At 50.1% G+C, this 13,315-nt stretch overlaps 1 protein-coding gene across 33 annotated transcripts in view; it reads left to right on the forward strand.

The window, feature by feature from the left end:
* Positions 1-13,315, forward strand: part of EIF4G3 (eukaryotic translation initiation factor 4 gamma 3) — a 97,174-nt gene that overhangs the window by 50,091 nt on the left and 33,768 nt on the right. For 13 of the 33 annotated variants that reach the window (XM_015297268.4, XM_025142573.3, XM_046903315.1 and 10 more), the window contains 7 exons: positions 2,626-2,805; positions 3,226-3,340; positions 5,066-5,166; positions 6,051-6,173; positions 7,735-7,843; positions 10,181-11,005; positions 12,158-12,246. In XM_015297268.4, the coding sequence (XP_015152754.2) occupies positions 2,626-2,805; positions 3,226-3,340; positions 5,066-5,166; positions 6,051-6,173; positions 7,735-7,843; positions 10,181-11,005; positions 12,158-12,246 (1,542 nt within the window). Of the gene's footprint in view, positions 1-1,814; positions 1,836-2,625; positions 2,806-3,225; positions 3,341-5,065; positions 5,167-6,050; positions 6,174-7,734; positions 7,844-10,180; positions 11,006-12,157; positions 12,247-13,315 lie in introns of all 33 variants that reach the window. The other 20 variants (XR_005841484.2, XM_015297265.4, XM_015297269.4 and 17 more) reach the window with 3 other exon arrangements.

Consider the following 13,315-nt stretch of genomic DNA (forward strand, 5'->3'; position numbering starts at 1 on the left):
GAGGTTCTCTTTCTGCCATAGAGCATCTTGGCACTCCCCTGGTGTTACTGAGTGCTTGATGGAGGGCAGTTCAGCCTGCCACCACCCAACTTGGTGTACAGAGCGTGCTTTCATTCCATCTGCCAAGGCAGGAAGGAGAGCTGGCTTGTGTTCCACAAGGAGCAGTTTTTCCAGCATGCCTTCCCTACCCCTCGTGTTTCATGCTCTGCCAGAGGCAGAAAGTAAAAGCTGTCTGTAAGCCAGCACTTTCCATTGCTGTCAGGTTTTCCTCTGCTGTTTCAGTGCTGTTACCAGCAGGCCCCTGACACGGGTCTGCAGGAGTGCAGGGTGGCACCTGCATGCACCACTGCAGGATTCTCAGCTTCTGCCCTGCTGCTGGGGAGCATCCATCTCCACCACCTTCACTTTGGATGGATGCAGAACCGTGGTGGCTATTCCCTTTTCTTCCCCTTCCCTTTTCTTTCCCTTCCCTCTTCATTCCCTACTGCACTTTGGCTCTCCCAGAGTTCTGCAACCCACTAACAGCATAGCAATGGTCATTACTCATCAGTTGGCAGTGGAGGAAGAAAGGACATGATTTCATTCCTCAATCTTGGGTGCAGGCCCTTCCAAGGCATCCCCCCTGATGGTTCTGCACAGTTATAAGTAGCTCTGAGAGTGGTGAAGGGAAGCAGCAATGAAAGAAAATATTTTAGAATTCTTTTTGCACTTTTGGATGTCTTCAGGGATCGAGGAATTGCAAAATTCAGTTAACCTCACTATAAATTTAGTACGTATCCTGGTAGTGGTTCCCCTGCATCTGGACAGCCGCACAGCTGTGTTAGTGGAGGAGCAGTGCAGCGTTGCTCTTCCTGTTCTCCTGCACACTTGCTTTCAGATGTCCCCATGCAGCTGCCTTCTATCTGGGTCACACGGAGCAGAGTGATGGTTCTTCATGCAGGCTCACAGGGTTGGACGTAAGGCGTTGTGCTCACCTTAATTGCATCTGGATTTCTGCAGCAGGAAGTGGCTTTTCTGGAGATGTGGTTTGGTATGGGAGCACTGTAGGTATCATAGAGTGCTCAGGAGCACCAGAACGACCATTTTAATTTCATTGTCATGTCAAATAGAGGCATCGCAGCTTCCTTCCGCCCTACCCTTCTTCTCTCTGAATGCAGAGGCAGACAAGCCCAGCTCATGCTTTCATTCTTCAGCAATTACCCTCTCTTATTTTTGGTTCTCACTGCTCATGATGCAGTTACTCACAGACTATTTGCATTGATACACTTCATCAGTCAGCTGTCTTCGGTGTGATGTATGATGACCTAATTTTATTATTGTTATTTTTTTGCTTAGCAATTAAATACGTGGCATTTCTTATCCTTCCAGTCTGGATGCAGAAGTGGAGACCAAACCCATGATTTGAGCATGTGTTACTGCTTTATCTACTTTATATTACTGAAAGAGACCAGAAAGGAAAAATGTTTGACTTAGGAACAGAGTAAATATAGAGTCTTTGTGTAGCATCACAATTCCTACAGTTAATTTAGTTTGTTTTTTTCTTTATTATTATTATTATTAATTTTTGTACTTCCATATGAAACTTTTCAAGAGGAGTTTCTTCCCCTGATGTGGGGTTCTGGTAGGACAGTCCTGCACCAGTTCGGTGTCCTTCTTGCTGTTTGTGTAAGAGCTCAGTCACAGTGGGGCAGAAAGATGAATGGAGCTGTGTGCAGTTAGGGTGCATGTTAAATCCTGTTCCTTCCTATTGATCTGTAAGCTGTTCCATTGGCTTTCTTTCTGTTTCCTGCTGCTTTCTTGCTTCGTTATTGAAGGGAGGATTCAGACCTATACAGGTAATTTTTACTCCTGGTTCTGCATGGCATAAGTGTCTCTTTATCACTCACATCATTATTCTGTTAGTGAATGCCTGACTGTTTGCATACCTTACCAACTGGGTCTGAGGGTTGCCAAGGCTCACAGCCGGAGAGAGGGCTGCTGTGAATGCTCCATCCCGGGATGCCGATGCCTTTCCCAGTGCTTCTGAGTCAAGACCTGAGCGTGTTCCAGTGGGTTCCTTGATTTCCTGGACCTGTTCCACTTGTTCTGGGCATCACTTCATGCAAACATGGTAGAGGAGTTTAGTGCCACCTGGAAGAGGTTGCCACCCTTCTGGAAATGGAGCACAAGACAAGTCCCGTGGCTCTGTTTGCATGGGGCATCTCTGGCCTTTGTAAAGCTGGGGCTTCAGCTGTTCTGGAGTTAGATTGGAACAGCTGCCTTTATCTTTGATTTCCTGATAACAGTGGCTTTTGGCAGTCAGCCCACCTTATAAAAGCGTATTTGACGGAAATTGTGTTTCTGACAGTTGCTGTGAAAGTTGGGGTGTATAATTCAGTAGACACTAATAGCTAGATGTAAAGTTTCACACCTGGCAAAAATCAAAGGTGCTAGCATGAACCTGTTGTTTACAAATAGTCAGAAATTGTCCTGCTACTGTTTTCTGAATGTGTGGCAACCCTTTGGAGGTAGTACTGAATGGCAATATTGTCTGCCTTTGTAATGGTGCTGCCCATCCTTCCCCAGAAGGACTGACCGACACTTTATTCTCTCCTCTCTCCTTCCTCTCTCCCTTCCCTACCCCAGTTTTTTCAGAGGCCTCAGATCCAGCCTCCACGAGCCACCATCCAGAACAGCAGCCCTTCCATCCGTCCTGGTGCACAAACACCGACCGCAGTGTATCAGACAAACCAACACATCATGATGGTTAATCACCTGCCGATGCCGTATCCCATGCCTCAGGCCCCCCAGTACTGTATACCACAGGTACAGATGCCTTTCCCAAGCACTCTAGAAGCTGCCAAGCAGCCTTTGTCTGGATTTTCTCCATGCCTGCTGCAGCATCAGGAGAGAGAGAGAGAGATGTAACGCTCAGTGCGTATTTAGACCCCAACCTTCTCCTTTACAAAGTATCTGCTCAACCTTAGTTTCCAAGGTCCTTTCAGACAGTGTGAAATCAAACTCCCAGAAAATGCAGTAGCTGTATTTAAACTAGCTAAACAGCTCTAAAACCTGGGGCTTTATGAAAACACAGTATTACCAAAAGCAGGGGAATCACTTGTCTTTGTAAAGAAGTTTGACAACCTCGTCCATAGTGATTTTTGAGGGTTCTGTTGCATTTCCTTCATGCAGCAGCATGCCATCCCCTAAGTCTTTGTAAACAGGTGATTATGTTTTTCTTCCTAGTATCGCCACAGTGGCCCACCCTATGTTGGGCCCCCCCAGCAGTACCCTGTGCAGCCGCCGGGGCCGGGCCCCTTCTATCCAGGTCCGGGTCCTGGAGAATTCCCCAACGCCTACGGTGAGTTATGCTTGGAGATTTCCTGGGCATGTTTTCTGCTCTTGTCAAGCTGAAGATTTTTAATACCAAACTGGATTAGCATTTGTTTGAACTTCAAATAGCTGCTCGATTTGGTTGTGTCATGGCCCTTATTATTCACTCCTGAAAAATCACAGTAATGGAGTTTTGTTTGTATGAATGCTCAAGGAAAGGCTGCAGCTCACAGAGCTACCCACAGTCACACGTGAGCAAGAATAGTGGCTGGCTGTTCTTCCCTGCTAAATCATTATTATTGATTAATGTGTTGTCAATATATCCCACAGCCCTGGTTTCCTCTGAGCTATGCCCTCCATGTGCACACAGCAAGAGGGAGTTTCACATCTTTGGTTTCCACGTTCCTCATTTGGTATTGAGAAAGGGAGGAGGGCAAGCCCTGTGCCTTACCTGTTGTCTGGTGCTGCGGGGCGTGTGGTCTGTGGCCGTGTGCTGTGGCTGTTTGCACGTGGTGCTGAGTGTGTGACACCGTGCCACAGGCACTGAGGCTCAGAGCCACACCAAAAAGCAGAGGGGCATTCTCCTCCATCCCTCAGCAGCTCAGAGCTGCCCCTCTCCTGGCTCCCTGCATGCTGATGGGTGAGCGTCCATCTGTCCCATGACACCTCTTCCTTTGACAGAAGTCTTCTGTGCAGAAGTAATGCAGCCCTTTGTCATTTCTAGTGTGCTGCCATATGTAATACATCCCACACTCGCAGCACAGTCCCCTTCAAGACTTTCTGCAGGATCTGTCAGCGCAGACAAACCAGCTCTGTTTGAATGATTGCAGAAATAGGTGTCTTGCAGTAATGCATATCACTGTTATTACCTTTGATTTATTTACCTTGCCTTGCCCACTTCTGAGAACCCCAGGAAACCCCAGGATGGTTCGACAAGCTTTTCCCTTGGAGCTGCAGCGGTGGGGCCTGCTCTCAGCTCTTGCTTTCCAGCTGTCAGCTGGAGGAATGCATCCTTTGAAGTTGCAGATCAGATTGTACAGGGTTGGGTTCACTGGCTTTTGTGAATTTCCCCACTTGCTTGAGATAGCAGTAACCTCCTGTTTTGGTTACAGCGCTCACTGTTAGAAGTATAGTGCAGATTTTCACTCCCATTTAAAGGTTAGTTCAGCTGAAGAATAAATCAGGTTACTTCAGGGGGGAGTGAAAGCAAGTGGCCATCTAGCATCCATGGAAAAACAGACGATAGCTCTGCATTGCGTGCTTGCCTGCTGTCTGGTACATGGGCAGGAGACAGCTCTGCTGTGACACTCCTGTTTGTCAGGCACTTCTGGACAGAACCCATTCTCCATGAACCAGTCTCACTGCATAAAGAAAATGGATGTCAGGCATGCAGTCAGCAATGAGGTGCAATTTTGGAGTGCTGTCTGTGGCCATGCTTCTTTGTCTCACCAAGCAGAGGAGCCCAAGGGGGGCATATTGCTTTTCCTGCCCTAGGGATTTCAGCAGACACTGAGGTACGTGCTGAGCTCTCACATGAAGAAGTGGCCCCATCTCCTGTCTTGCTGGAGCAGCAGCTCCCATTTTGTAGAAGTGGGGAAGATCAAAACAGACTGGCTTGCAGCTGGAAGTTGTGTTTGTCAAAAAGAAGGGCAGGAGGAACAGGTGGACAAACAGCTTCACCTCTTGTGCTTGGTATTGTTTTGTTAACAAATGAGCTGAATCTCTCACTCATTTCTGTGCTGTCCTTCCCTAGGAACACCTTTCTATCCAAGTCAGCCGGTGTACCAGTCAGCACCCATCATAGTGCCTACGCAGCAGCAGCAGCTTCCACCAGCAAAAAGAGAGAAAAAAACGGTAAGGGAACCTCTGTGACAGTATGTTGTCTCTGGGTAGTGCCCTGCTGAAGGCTGAAGGAAATGGTTGAGGGCTTGAGCTGAAACCTGAGCTTTATCTTCAGAGGGGCTGACTCTTCTCTCTCTCACCCACACTGCATTAGCACCCCACAGCGCTGACTTCATTTCAGTTTGTTGGGGAACCTTTCTGCACTGTGTTCTGTAATGTCACAGCCAGATGGGAAGGAACACGCTTCTGCAGCTTGTGGGATCCCACACGTTGTACGCTGAAGAATGTATGCACTGATACTTCATTCCACACGACCTGACAAATTCCCACCCACAGTGACAGTGGTTCAGGTGCCAGTTGAGTGCTCAGTCAGTGTGTTCTCGGGTTTTTGGCTTTGGATGGCATGCTCCATCTCAGTGTGGAAGAAGAAAATAGAAAGGCTTTGCCCTGCCCCAACAGCTGGGCTGCCGAGGCCACTGCATCCCATATTTGGGGTAATATGGGGCTTTGTATTTTTTTTTCTATTGCACTTTATCTGGCAAGTTTATCTCTGTAGCTAAACTTCTAGATTGTCCAACTTTTACTAAGCTTATTTTCCAAACATAGAGACCATAGATACGCAGCAAGGCACGTATTTCTTCTTAAAGTTGTGCCACACTTAATGTAGATCCAAGGGAATTGGAAGAGTTGCATGTATTTGAGCATTTTGATTGAACTGGGTTTTAAGACGAGGGGATGACATATCACGCGTTTCAGGTTGCAGTGCTCCTGCAGAGCGTCAGCTCAGCCTGGAGCATCTCATGCTGAGTGTGATGGCAGAGTGTCCTGCCCCTGGGCCCCAGGGACAGTGTGTGAAGGAAGAGTTGCTCAAACTCTTCCTTTGTTCCAAACTGTAGATCCGGATCCGGGATCCGAACCAGGGGGGCAAAGATATAACAGAAGAAATAATGTCCGGCGGGGGCAGCAGGAACCCAACGCCACCCATCGTCAGACCCACCTCCACTCCGACCCCACCTCAGGTAACAGTGTGACTGTGTGGCTTTGCCCTTTGTTAGAGCTGCTTCTTTATTTTCCATCCAGATCAGCAGCACCTGGATGGTCTTTCCCTAAGTTGTCCATGTCCTTAAGCGTTTCTTCCCCAAGTTTGGTCATCTTTAGCAGCCCTCAGCCTGTAACATGCGGAGCTGCAGCACTGCTGGCAGTCCCTCCCTTTGCGTGTGCCAGCAGCAGTGGTTGGAGCTGGTAAAGGCTTTGGGGAGGATATGATGTTTCTGCTACTGGCTCTTCTCCCCCAGGGCTCATGGCTATGGTTGGTGGTACATCTTAGATCGCATTGCTGTCTGTACTAAAGCCCTCCTGCTTTAGGGTGAAACAGTGACAGTAACTCAGGCTGTTAATCATGGAATTTCCAAATCTGCTTTTGGTGTCTTCAGCCTCTGAAAAGAAAGAAACAACAAAACCAAACCAACAGGAAAGGCATTTTTCTGACCTAAGAAAAAGCACAAATATCCCAAACTGTCATTTTCCGTAGTCCATAAATCCCTTGAAAAATTCTGCTCTGAACCCTTTGGAGCCTTTGTATCACCCGAGGGGTCTGCATGCCATGGCCAACAGTTAAGTTGCTTGGAAACCTGGGGCTATTGGGTCTTTCCCGGACCAGGAGAGCAGTGCAGACATACAGTGCTGCCACGAGCACACATCCACCTTGAGATGTACCCAGAGTCTGAAAGTGGAAGTGCGGATGAGTTGTAAACAGCCGTTTCAGAGTGCTTATGGGTGGTGCAGCTAATGCAGGCACTCACCGGGTCACTTCTGCATTCAGAAATCTATTTTAAGGTACTACAATTAAGTCAAACAGGACAAAATAAATGGTTCTCAAGAGGGGGTTAATAAACCTGGATTTTTTATCAGCTGTCATTTGTATGCAGAGTGCAACGGTGATGTCCAATGATCTGCTCTAAGCAAGGTATGCACATGCTTCATTGTTTCATAGCCAGGCTTCATTTTAATTAGCTACTTGCAGCCACTTTTGTTAATGACAGAAGAGCTCTGAAATAGAGCTCACCAGTGAAAGTCATTTGTGCAACACAACTGAAAATTTAAGCCCACTCAAGCCAGGAAATTCAAAGTTATTGTCCCAACAGCATCTGTAATTTCTGTTAAGCAAGTGTATTCTGCCCTGCTCAGAGGCAGTAGCTGAGGAAGTTGGAAAGGGGAGTCCCAGAAAAGGGAGCAGATGGGCAGAGCTTCTTTTTAGGGAAATGCGTTCAGTGTGGATTTCTGACAGCGTGTCCGGACGGAGCTGGACAGCCGTGCTGTGGGCACTCTGCTCTGTCAGGTTGGCTTCTGCAGGAGGAGCCGCCTCCTCAGCCGTGTGACCTGCTGCCCCTGCAGTTTGTTCCTGCATGTAGGAGGCATCAAGCTCCCTCTGCACTGACGTCTCTCCTCTTTTCTCCCTACCTCTTGGTTTTCCTTTCTCCTCCGTGCTCTTCTCATCTCCCCCTTCCCTGCTTGTGTTCACATTGCCAGTTTTTCTGTTCTTGCATTCATTGCTGCCCTGTTTTGTCCTTCCTCCCACAGCAGCTGCCCAGCCAGGTCCCTGAGCCCAGCCCTGCGCTCTATGGGCCAGCGGAGAGCACCCACCTCACCGCCAGCGCCCCTGGCCCTGTGGCCATCGCCCCGAAGCAAGGTTGGTTGTCAGATATTTCCTCTGCTATTATTTTTAGTCATTTTTCTCCTTTCTTGTTCCAGTTGGAATATTTTTGGCAGGGAGAGAAGCGGGGTGGCATTCAGCAGCAGTAGAAGGGGAGGGGCCGTCTCTTCCTCCAGTGGAACATGGAACAATGTGTTGCTAAGGGAATTAATTGAAATTTGCCGATGTGAAACTGCTTAACAAAAAATGGTGTTGTAGCTTATATGTCCTGAACATCATTCTAGAGCAGTGAGAAGTGTGAAGCTCCTCTCACCCACGTGTTGCCTTCAGAAACAAGTGTACGTCAGGAAAGGGCTCTTAGCAGAGAGGCTTGACATCACTGCTGCCATTCATCGGTCATAGCTGAGCATCCTAGGGATGCCTGGAGAGCTCTGGCCTGTGGGTGTGGGAGGGAGTAATTAGAGAAACTGTGATTGGGCCAGGAGTCTCAGAAATGTCTCACCAAAAAGAAACCAGGGCACAGATGGAGAAGGTTTCCTGGAGTGATCATGTTTCATTCTTACCCCTCAGAATGCGTGTTTGAAGGGGGGTCTTCAACTGTCTGTGTGGAGAGGAGATGTCAGAGGAGGGCAGGTACTGTGCACCAGATCCTGCGGTGATACGTTAGGGCCATTAAAAGCTTCAGTGAGTGCGTGGTGCAGGGCTGGCACTGTGTGTAGCAGCACAGCTGGCAGTGCTGTTGGCAGCCTTCGGAAGCCTTGGACTTCCTCTACAAGACAAGCAGTCCATGCTCTGCACTCGCAGCTTTTGCAGCAGTCCCTGGCTGTAAGGCTGTGCAGTCGTGCAGGGATGCAGGCAGGCAGAGCCGCGGGCTGCAGCACCATGGGGGCAAGCAGTAGTCAGTGCTGTCAGTGTGCCTGGTGTGTGTATATCGCCAGTACTGCAGAGTGCTCTGGTGAGCAGCAGCTCTGCCTCACAAATATCTGCTGTGGGACAAAGGGTGGAAAAATGGCAGCAAGCCCAGTGATTATTTTCGGATAAACAGCGTGGAGCTGGGATGGGTTCCCATGTCCAGCAGGATCTCACGGACCACTCACTCAGCACCCCACTGCCTCCCCTGGGCACACTGGGGGAAGGTAAGGGGGATGAATCAGTGTGCATGAGTAGCTCCCATGCTGTTGTTTGGCCTTCCCAGCCGTGTGTTGTTCCGTGTGACCGTCTCTGTGGTTGCTGGCAGATGGGAATCCTCACCAGGACTTGGAGATTTGGTCTCCAAGGAAAGATGTACTTCTCCTTGGCCAGGTTTGCTCCTGGCTCTGAAATACCCCTTCAGTTCCTTCTCTAGTTAAATTCTGCACACACAGTCCCCCCCACATGAGGTGCAGGTTGAAGGCTGTGTGTTTGGGCCACCGCTTTCCAGACTCAGCTGTATGACTTTTGCTGTGTTTTTACCTCACAGAACATTTTTTCTGGACTTTTCAAATGTTGGGGTTTTTTTTGTTTGTTGTTTTGTTTTGTTGAGCAATCACATTTATCTCTGGGGAGAGAATTCCCAGGCAGTGTTTATAGCGAGCCGTAAATGTCAGGAATGCTCCACGAGTTCTCTGCAGCCACGTTCCAGAATCAGAGGTGACGCATTTTCTTCTCTAAACCAGTTCTGGGTAGTTCCACAGAGCCTTCAGAATCCAAATCCAACCGTCCTGAGCCTTTGGACCACAAACACGTGGCAGCAGTGGTGCTGTTAGATGGCAGCTGCGCTTCACCCGCTTTTGTTTCTGCTTTCTTTGGAAAAGATATCTCTTTTTGACTGAAATTTAGAACAAAAATGGGATTATGTCCTTCAGTTTGTTGTGCTGGGGGGTGCTGGAGCTTAGAACTGTGACAAGTCCAGAAGTTGAATGTGTCTCACATAGTGGTAATGATGTGATGCATGGCAGCTGTAAAGCGTAGCCTGTCACTGGCTGTGAGGCAGCATCCCCTGGCGCTGCTGTCCGGAGTTGTGGATGCCCCAGGCTGTGGATGGGCCCTGGGCAGCCTGAGCTGGTGGGGGCTGCCAGCCCATGGTAAGGGTGGGGCTGGATGGGCTTTAAGGCCCCTTCCAACCTCAGCCATTGCATGGCTGTGACATGATGCAGAGATGCTGGCGGGGAGCTCGCAGGTGGCTGGCTGCTCTTGGTGCCCATTTGCCTGTCAGGAGCAGGAGCTGCCCAGCTCTCAGTGCTTCAGCCCCATATTCCTCTGAGGCGGAATCCAACTCAGATGTATCTTTGTCTTCTGTGGAGTTCTCGGAGCAGGGGAGCTGGGGCCGGGAGAGCAGCTACAGTAGGGAATGGTGTTCTGTTTGTAACATTGCCTTGTGTTTTCCTTTCCCAGAAGAGAAGCCAAAACCAGACCCAGTATTAAAGCTGTCTTCTTCCGTGCTCCGGGCGGAGTCCGCAGCAGAGAAGCAGGATCCGGCCATGCCGGTGGCTGAGCCCACCCCGCCACACACCCCGCCGGCCCCCGCTGCGGCCCCATCACCACCCCCTGCCCCGCTCACAGCTGCTGCCACCATCGCTCCTGCTAAACCCTCACCCACTGCCGACCTCGAGGAGGGATGTGAAGTCGCTTCCCCCAAGGAGGAGGCGATGCCTCTCCCCAGCGCCGTGCCCTGCCTGGACATGTTGGACCCTGTGCCCACAGAAGAGCCCTGTGGCGAGGCGTGCCAGGAGCCGGGCAGCGCTGCAGCACCCGCCGATGTTCCGGTGACTGTTAGCATGAACACGATTAACGACTTGAACGGAGTGAGTGAGAATGTCGCTGCCGCAGAGAGTGGGGCCGGTGTGGCTGCAGAGGATGCCGTGCCGCTCACTGATGGCCCGCAGGAACCAGGGGCAGCTCCCGGGGACCTGGGCACGGCGCCGCCCCCCAGCACCCCCCATGCAGCCGCGGCCCCATCCCCACTGCCCGCCCCAGCGCCCAGCCCTCCTCCTCCTCCTCCTGCTGCTGCTCTGACCAGTACAGCCCCTTCCCCACCGTCCCCTCTGCCTCCCAGTGCCCCCCCTGCTCAGGGAGATGTGGAGGGAGAGGAGGGCACAAGGACTGCTCCTAGTGAAGAGCTGACAGATACTGAGAAGAAGGAAGAGACGGAGGCAGATGGGCAACTGGAGGAGAGCACAGAGGCTCTGAGCTTGAGCTCTAGCAAGAGTCCTGTCCCAGGTGAGCGCTTGGCAGCACGGGGCGTGCAGCAGAGCCGAAGGGAGGGCTCTTCGGGGCTCTTCTGTCAGGTGTTCCCATTTGTATCTGTCCCTGGGAAGTCTGATTCTGCCTCATGGCCATTGCTTTGATCACAGAATGCTAAGCTTTGTTTGCAGCGACAGAACAACCCTGGGTAATTGTTCATAAAAGAGGTAGCCAGCTTTGCGTGTGCATCCTGGGGTTGGCATCTGTTAGCCAATACGTGGGTTTCCACAACTGAGAAAGGAGCATTTCTCAAGTCCTGTAAAGCGTCAGTGGAACTCTGAGGTTGGTGCTTCAGGGAGGGCGAAACGCTCCCGGGTTGGGGTTTGTACTCTGCCCATCCTGTCAGCAGAACGTTGTTGGTCAGGTGGAAGTGGTAAAGAGAGGAAGATGCTTTTCCACAGCATCTGCTGGAAATCAAGGGCTTGAGCAGCAACTCCGTCTGCTGTAAAATTCAATCACAAAATCAGTTCTGTTTACACTGTTAAATATGCATGTGTGCCTGTGTCAGAATTTAAGCTAGTAACACTGGCAACAAATTACGAGCATGCTGGATTAATGGTTTTGTATCTTAATATACTGCATGGTTTCTTTTACCCTACCAGGCAAAAGGTGATCACTGCAGATCCTAGAAATATCATATGGTATTTTCTTTGAATGAGTTGTCCGGGGAAATTAGAGAGCAGTGGAGCTGTTAACCTGCTTTCAAATGGAAATACAAACCCAGCTCACGAGAATTGGGCTGCTGGAGTGGGAGGTGCTCTACTGGGGGTGCTGCCATGGTCGGCGCGCTGAGGGTTGTGGATCAGGTGATGGTTACCTGTTATGATGCCTCACCAGGACATCACCTCCTGAAACTCTCTGGTTTCTGAGGTTCTCTTTTGCCCTGCACAATCCTCACAGTGCTGGTAATAAACTCCTAGCTGTCAGAAGGGCCATTTGGAGCTCCAGCGAGCAGTTGTGGAACAATTACCTTGTTTTAATGTCACTTGGATGATGATTTTGTTAGTACTGCATTGAAACAAAACCTCTGTGAGGCTGCGGCTGCTCCGCTGCCCTACGTGGTTAACACCATTGTGCAGGAGGGCAGCACGTCGCTCATGTTCTAATGCATGCATGCTTGTCTTGCAGCCTCAACTGCTGTAACTGCACCAAAGACGTGGACAAAACCAAAAGAGCGGACCCAGGGCACCGAGGAAGTGGCAGAGGCAGAGGCAGAGGTGAGGAAGCACAGCTCTCCTATTTCTGTATTCAGTAAAGATGTTGCTGTCTTCAAAGGGTGTTTCAGACACGCTGCTTCCTCCATCTCCCAAGGACCCCAGGCAGACTTTTGGGGGAACATTTACCAAAACTGTGATGTTCCCCAGCATCTCTTAGAGCAGTGGCTTTTGGCTGTCCCTGGGCCTGGAAGCTCCAAGTTTTCTTTGTTCTTGCTTGATTGAACACTCCTAGCATTTGAGAATGTTTAAGGCTGTCCCAAGGGGAAATGGGTTTGAACCCTTTAAAAGTGCACCATTTGGGGGGTCCCAGGGCCACTCTGGTGGCATTTAGGACATTCTTTTGCCGCACAGTGATGTCATTGTGATGTCATGGCCAGAGAATGGAGGAGCTGGGAAGGAAAAAAGCTGACATCTGTGCAAAACCACCTTGCCTGCAGTTAGACAAATTGGGAGTGTCACCTTTGCTGCCGTTCTGGTAGGGATGGTGCAGGGAGAACCTCTTTCTTTTATGTCCTGGGTAAAACTGGTAGTAGAACTTATCAGAGAGGGCGAGGGAACTGTAACCGTTCAGAACATACACTGTACTGGTATGTGTATGAAGAGTGGCACTGGCTGAGCTGCCCCTGCAGGTTCTCTCTGCACATTCTCCTGTCAGTGCTGGAGGAGTCCCATCTTTGCACCCTTGGTATTTTCACCAGTGCTAAAGTAGAACATTGTACCATTTTAACTTGCAGACCCGCAAAAAGCATGAAAGGATGCAGTGCTTGTAGGTTGGGAGGTGAGAGGATCAAGAGCCTCTCCCAAAGCACCCCAGGGTCCTTCTGCCTTTTGTTTAATGGCTGCGGTGTCCATGTGTGAATTCAGAGTAAGGCTGTATTCTCAGAGAGCTCTAAAATTAACAACGAGAGTGTCAGTAAATGATGTGGTCAGTCCGTGTGTTGGTACGGATCCGCACAGCACATGCGGGAAGGGTTAGGGTTAGGATTAGGGTTAGGGTTAGTAGAAGAAGCATGCACATGGCTGGTAGGTTGCGTGGGTGAACGGAGAGCCATCTGCAGGCGTTGGGCTC

The sequence above is a fragment of the Gallus gallus genome, chromosome 21 (genome assembly GCF_016699485.2).
Source record: "Gallus gallus isolate bGalGal1 chromosome 21, bGalGal1.mat.broiler.GRCg7b, whole genome shotgun sequence".
Classification (NCBI taxonomy): domain Eukaryota; kingdom Metazoa; phylum Chordata; class Aves; order Galliformes; family Phasianidae; genus Gallus; species Gallus gallus.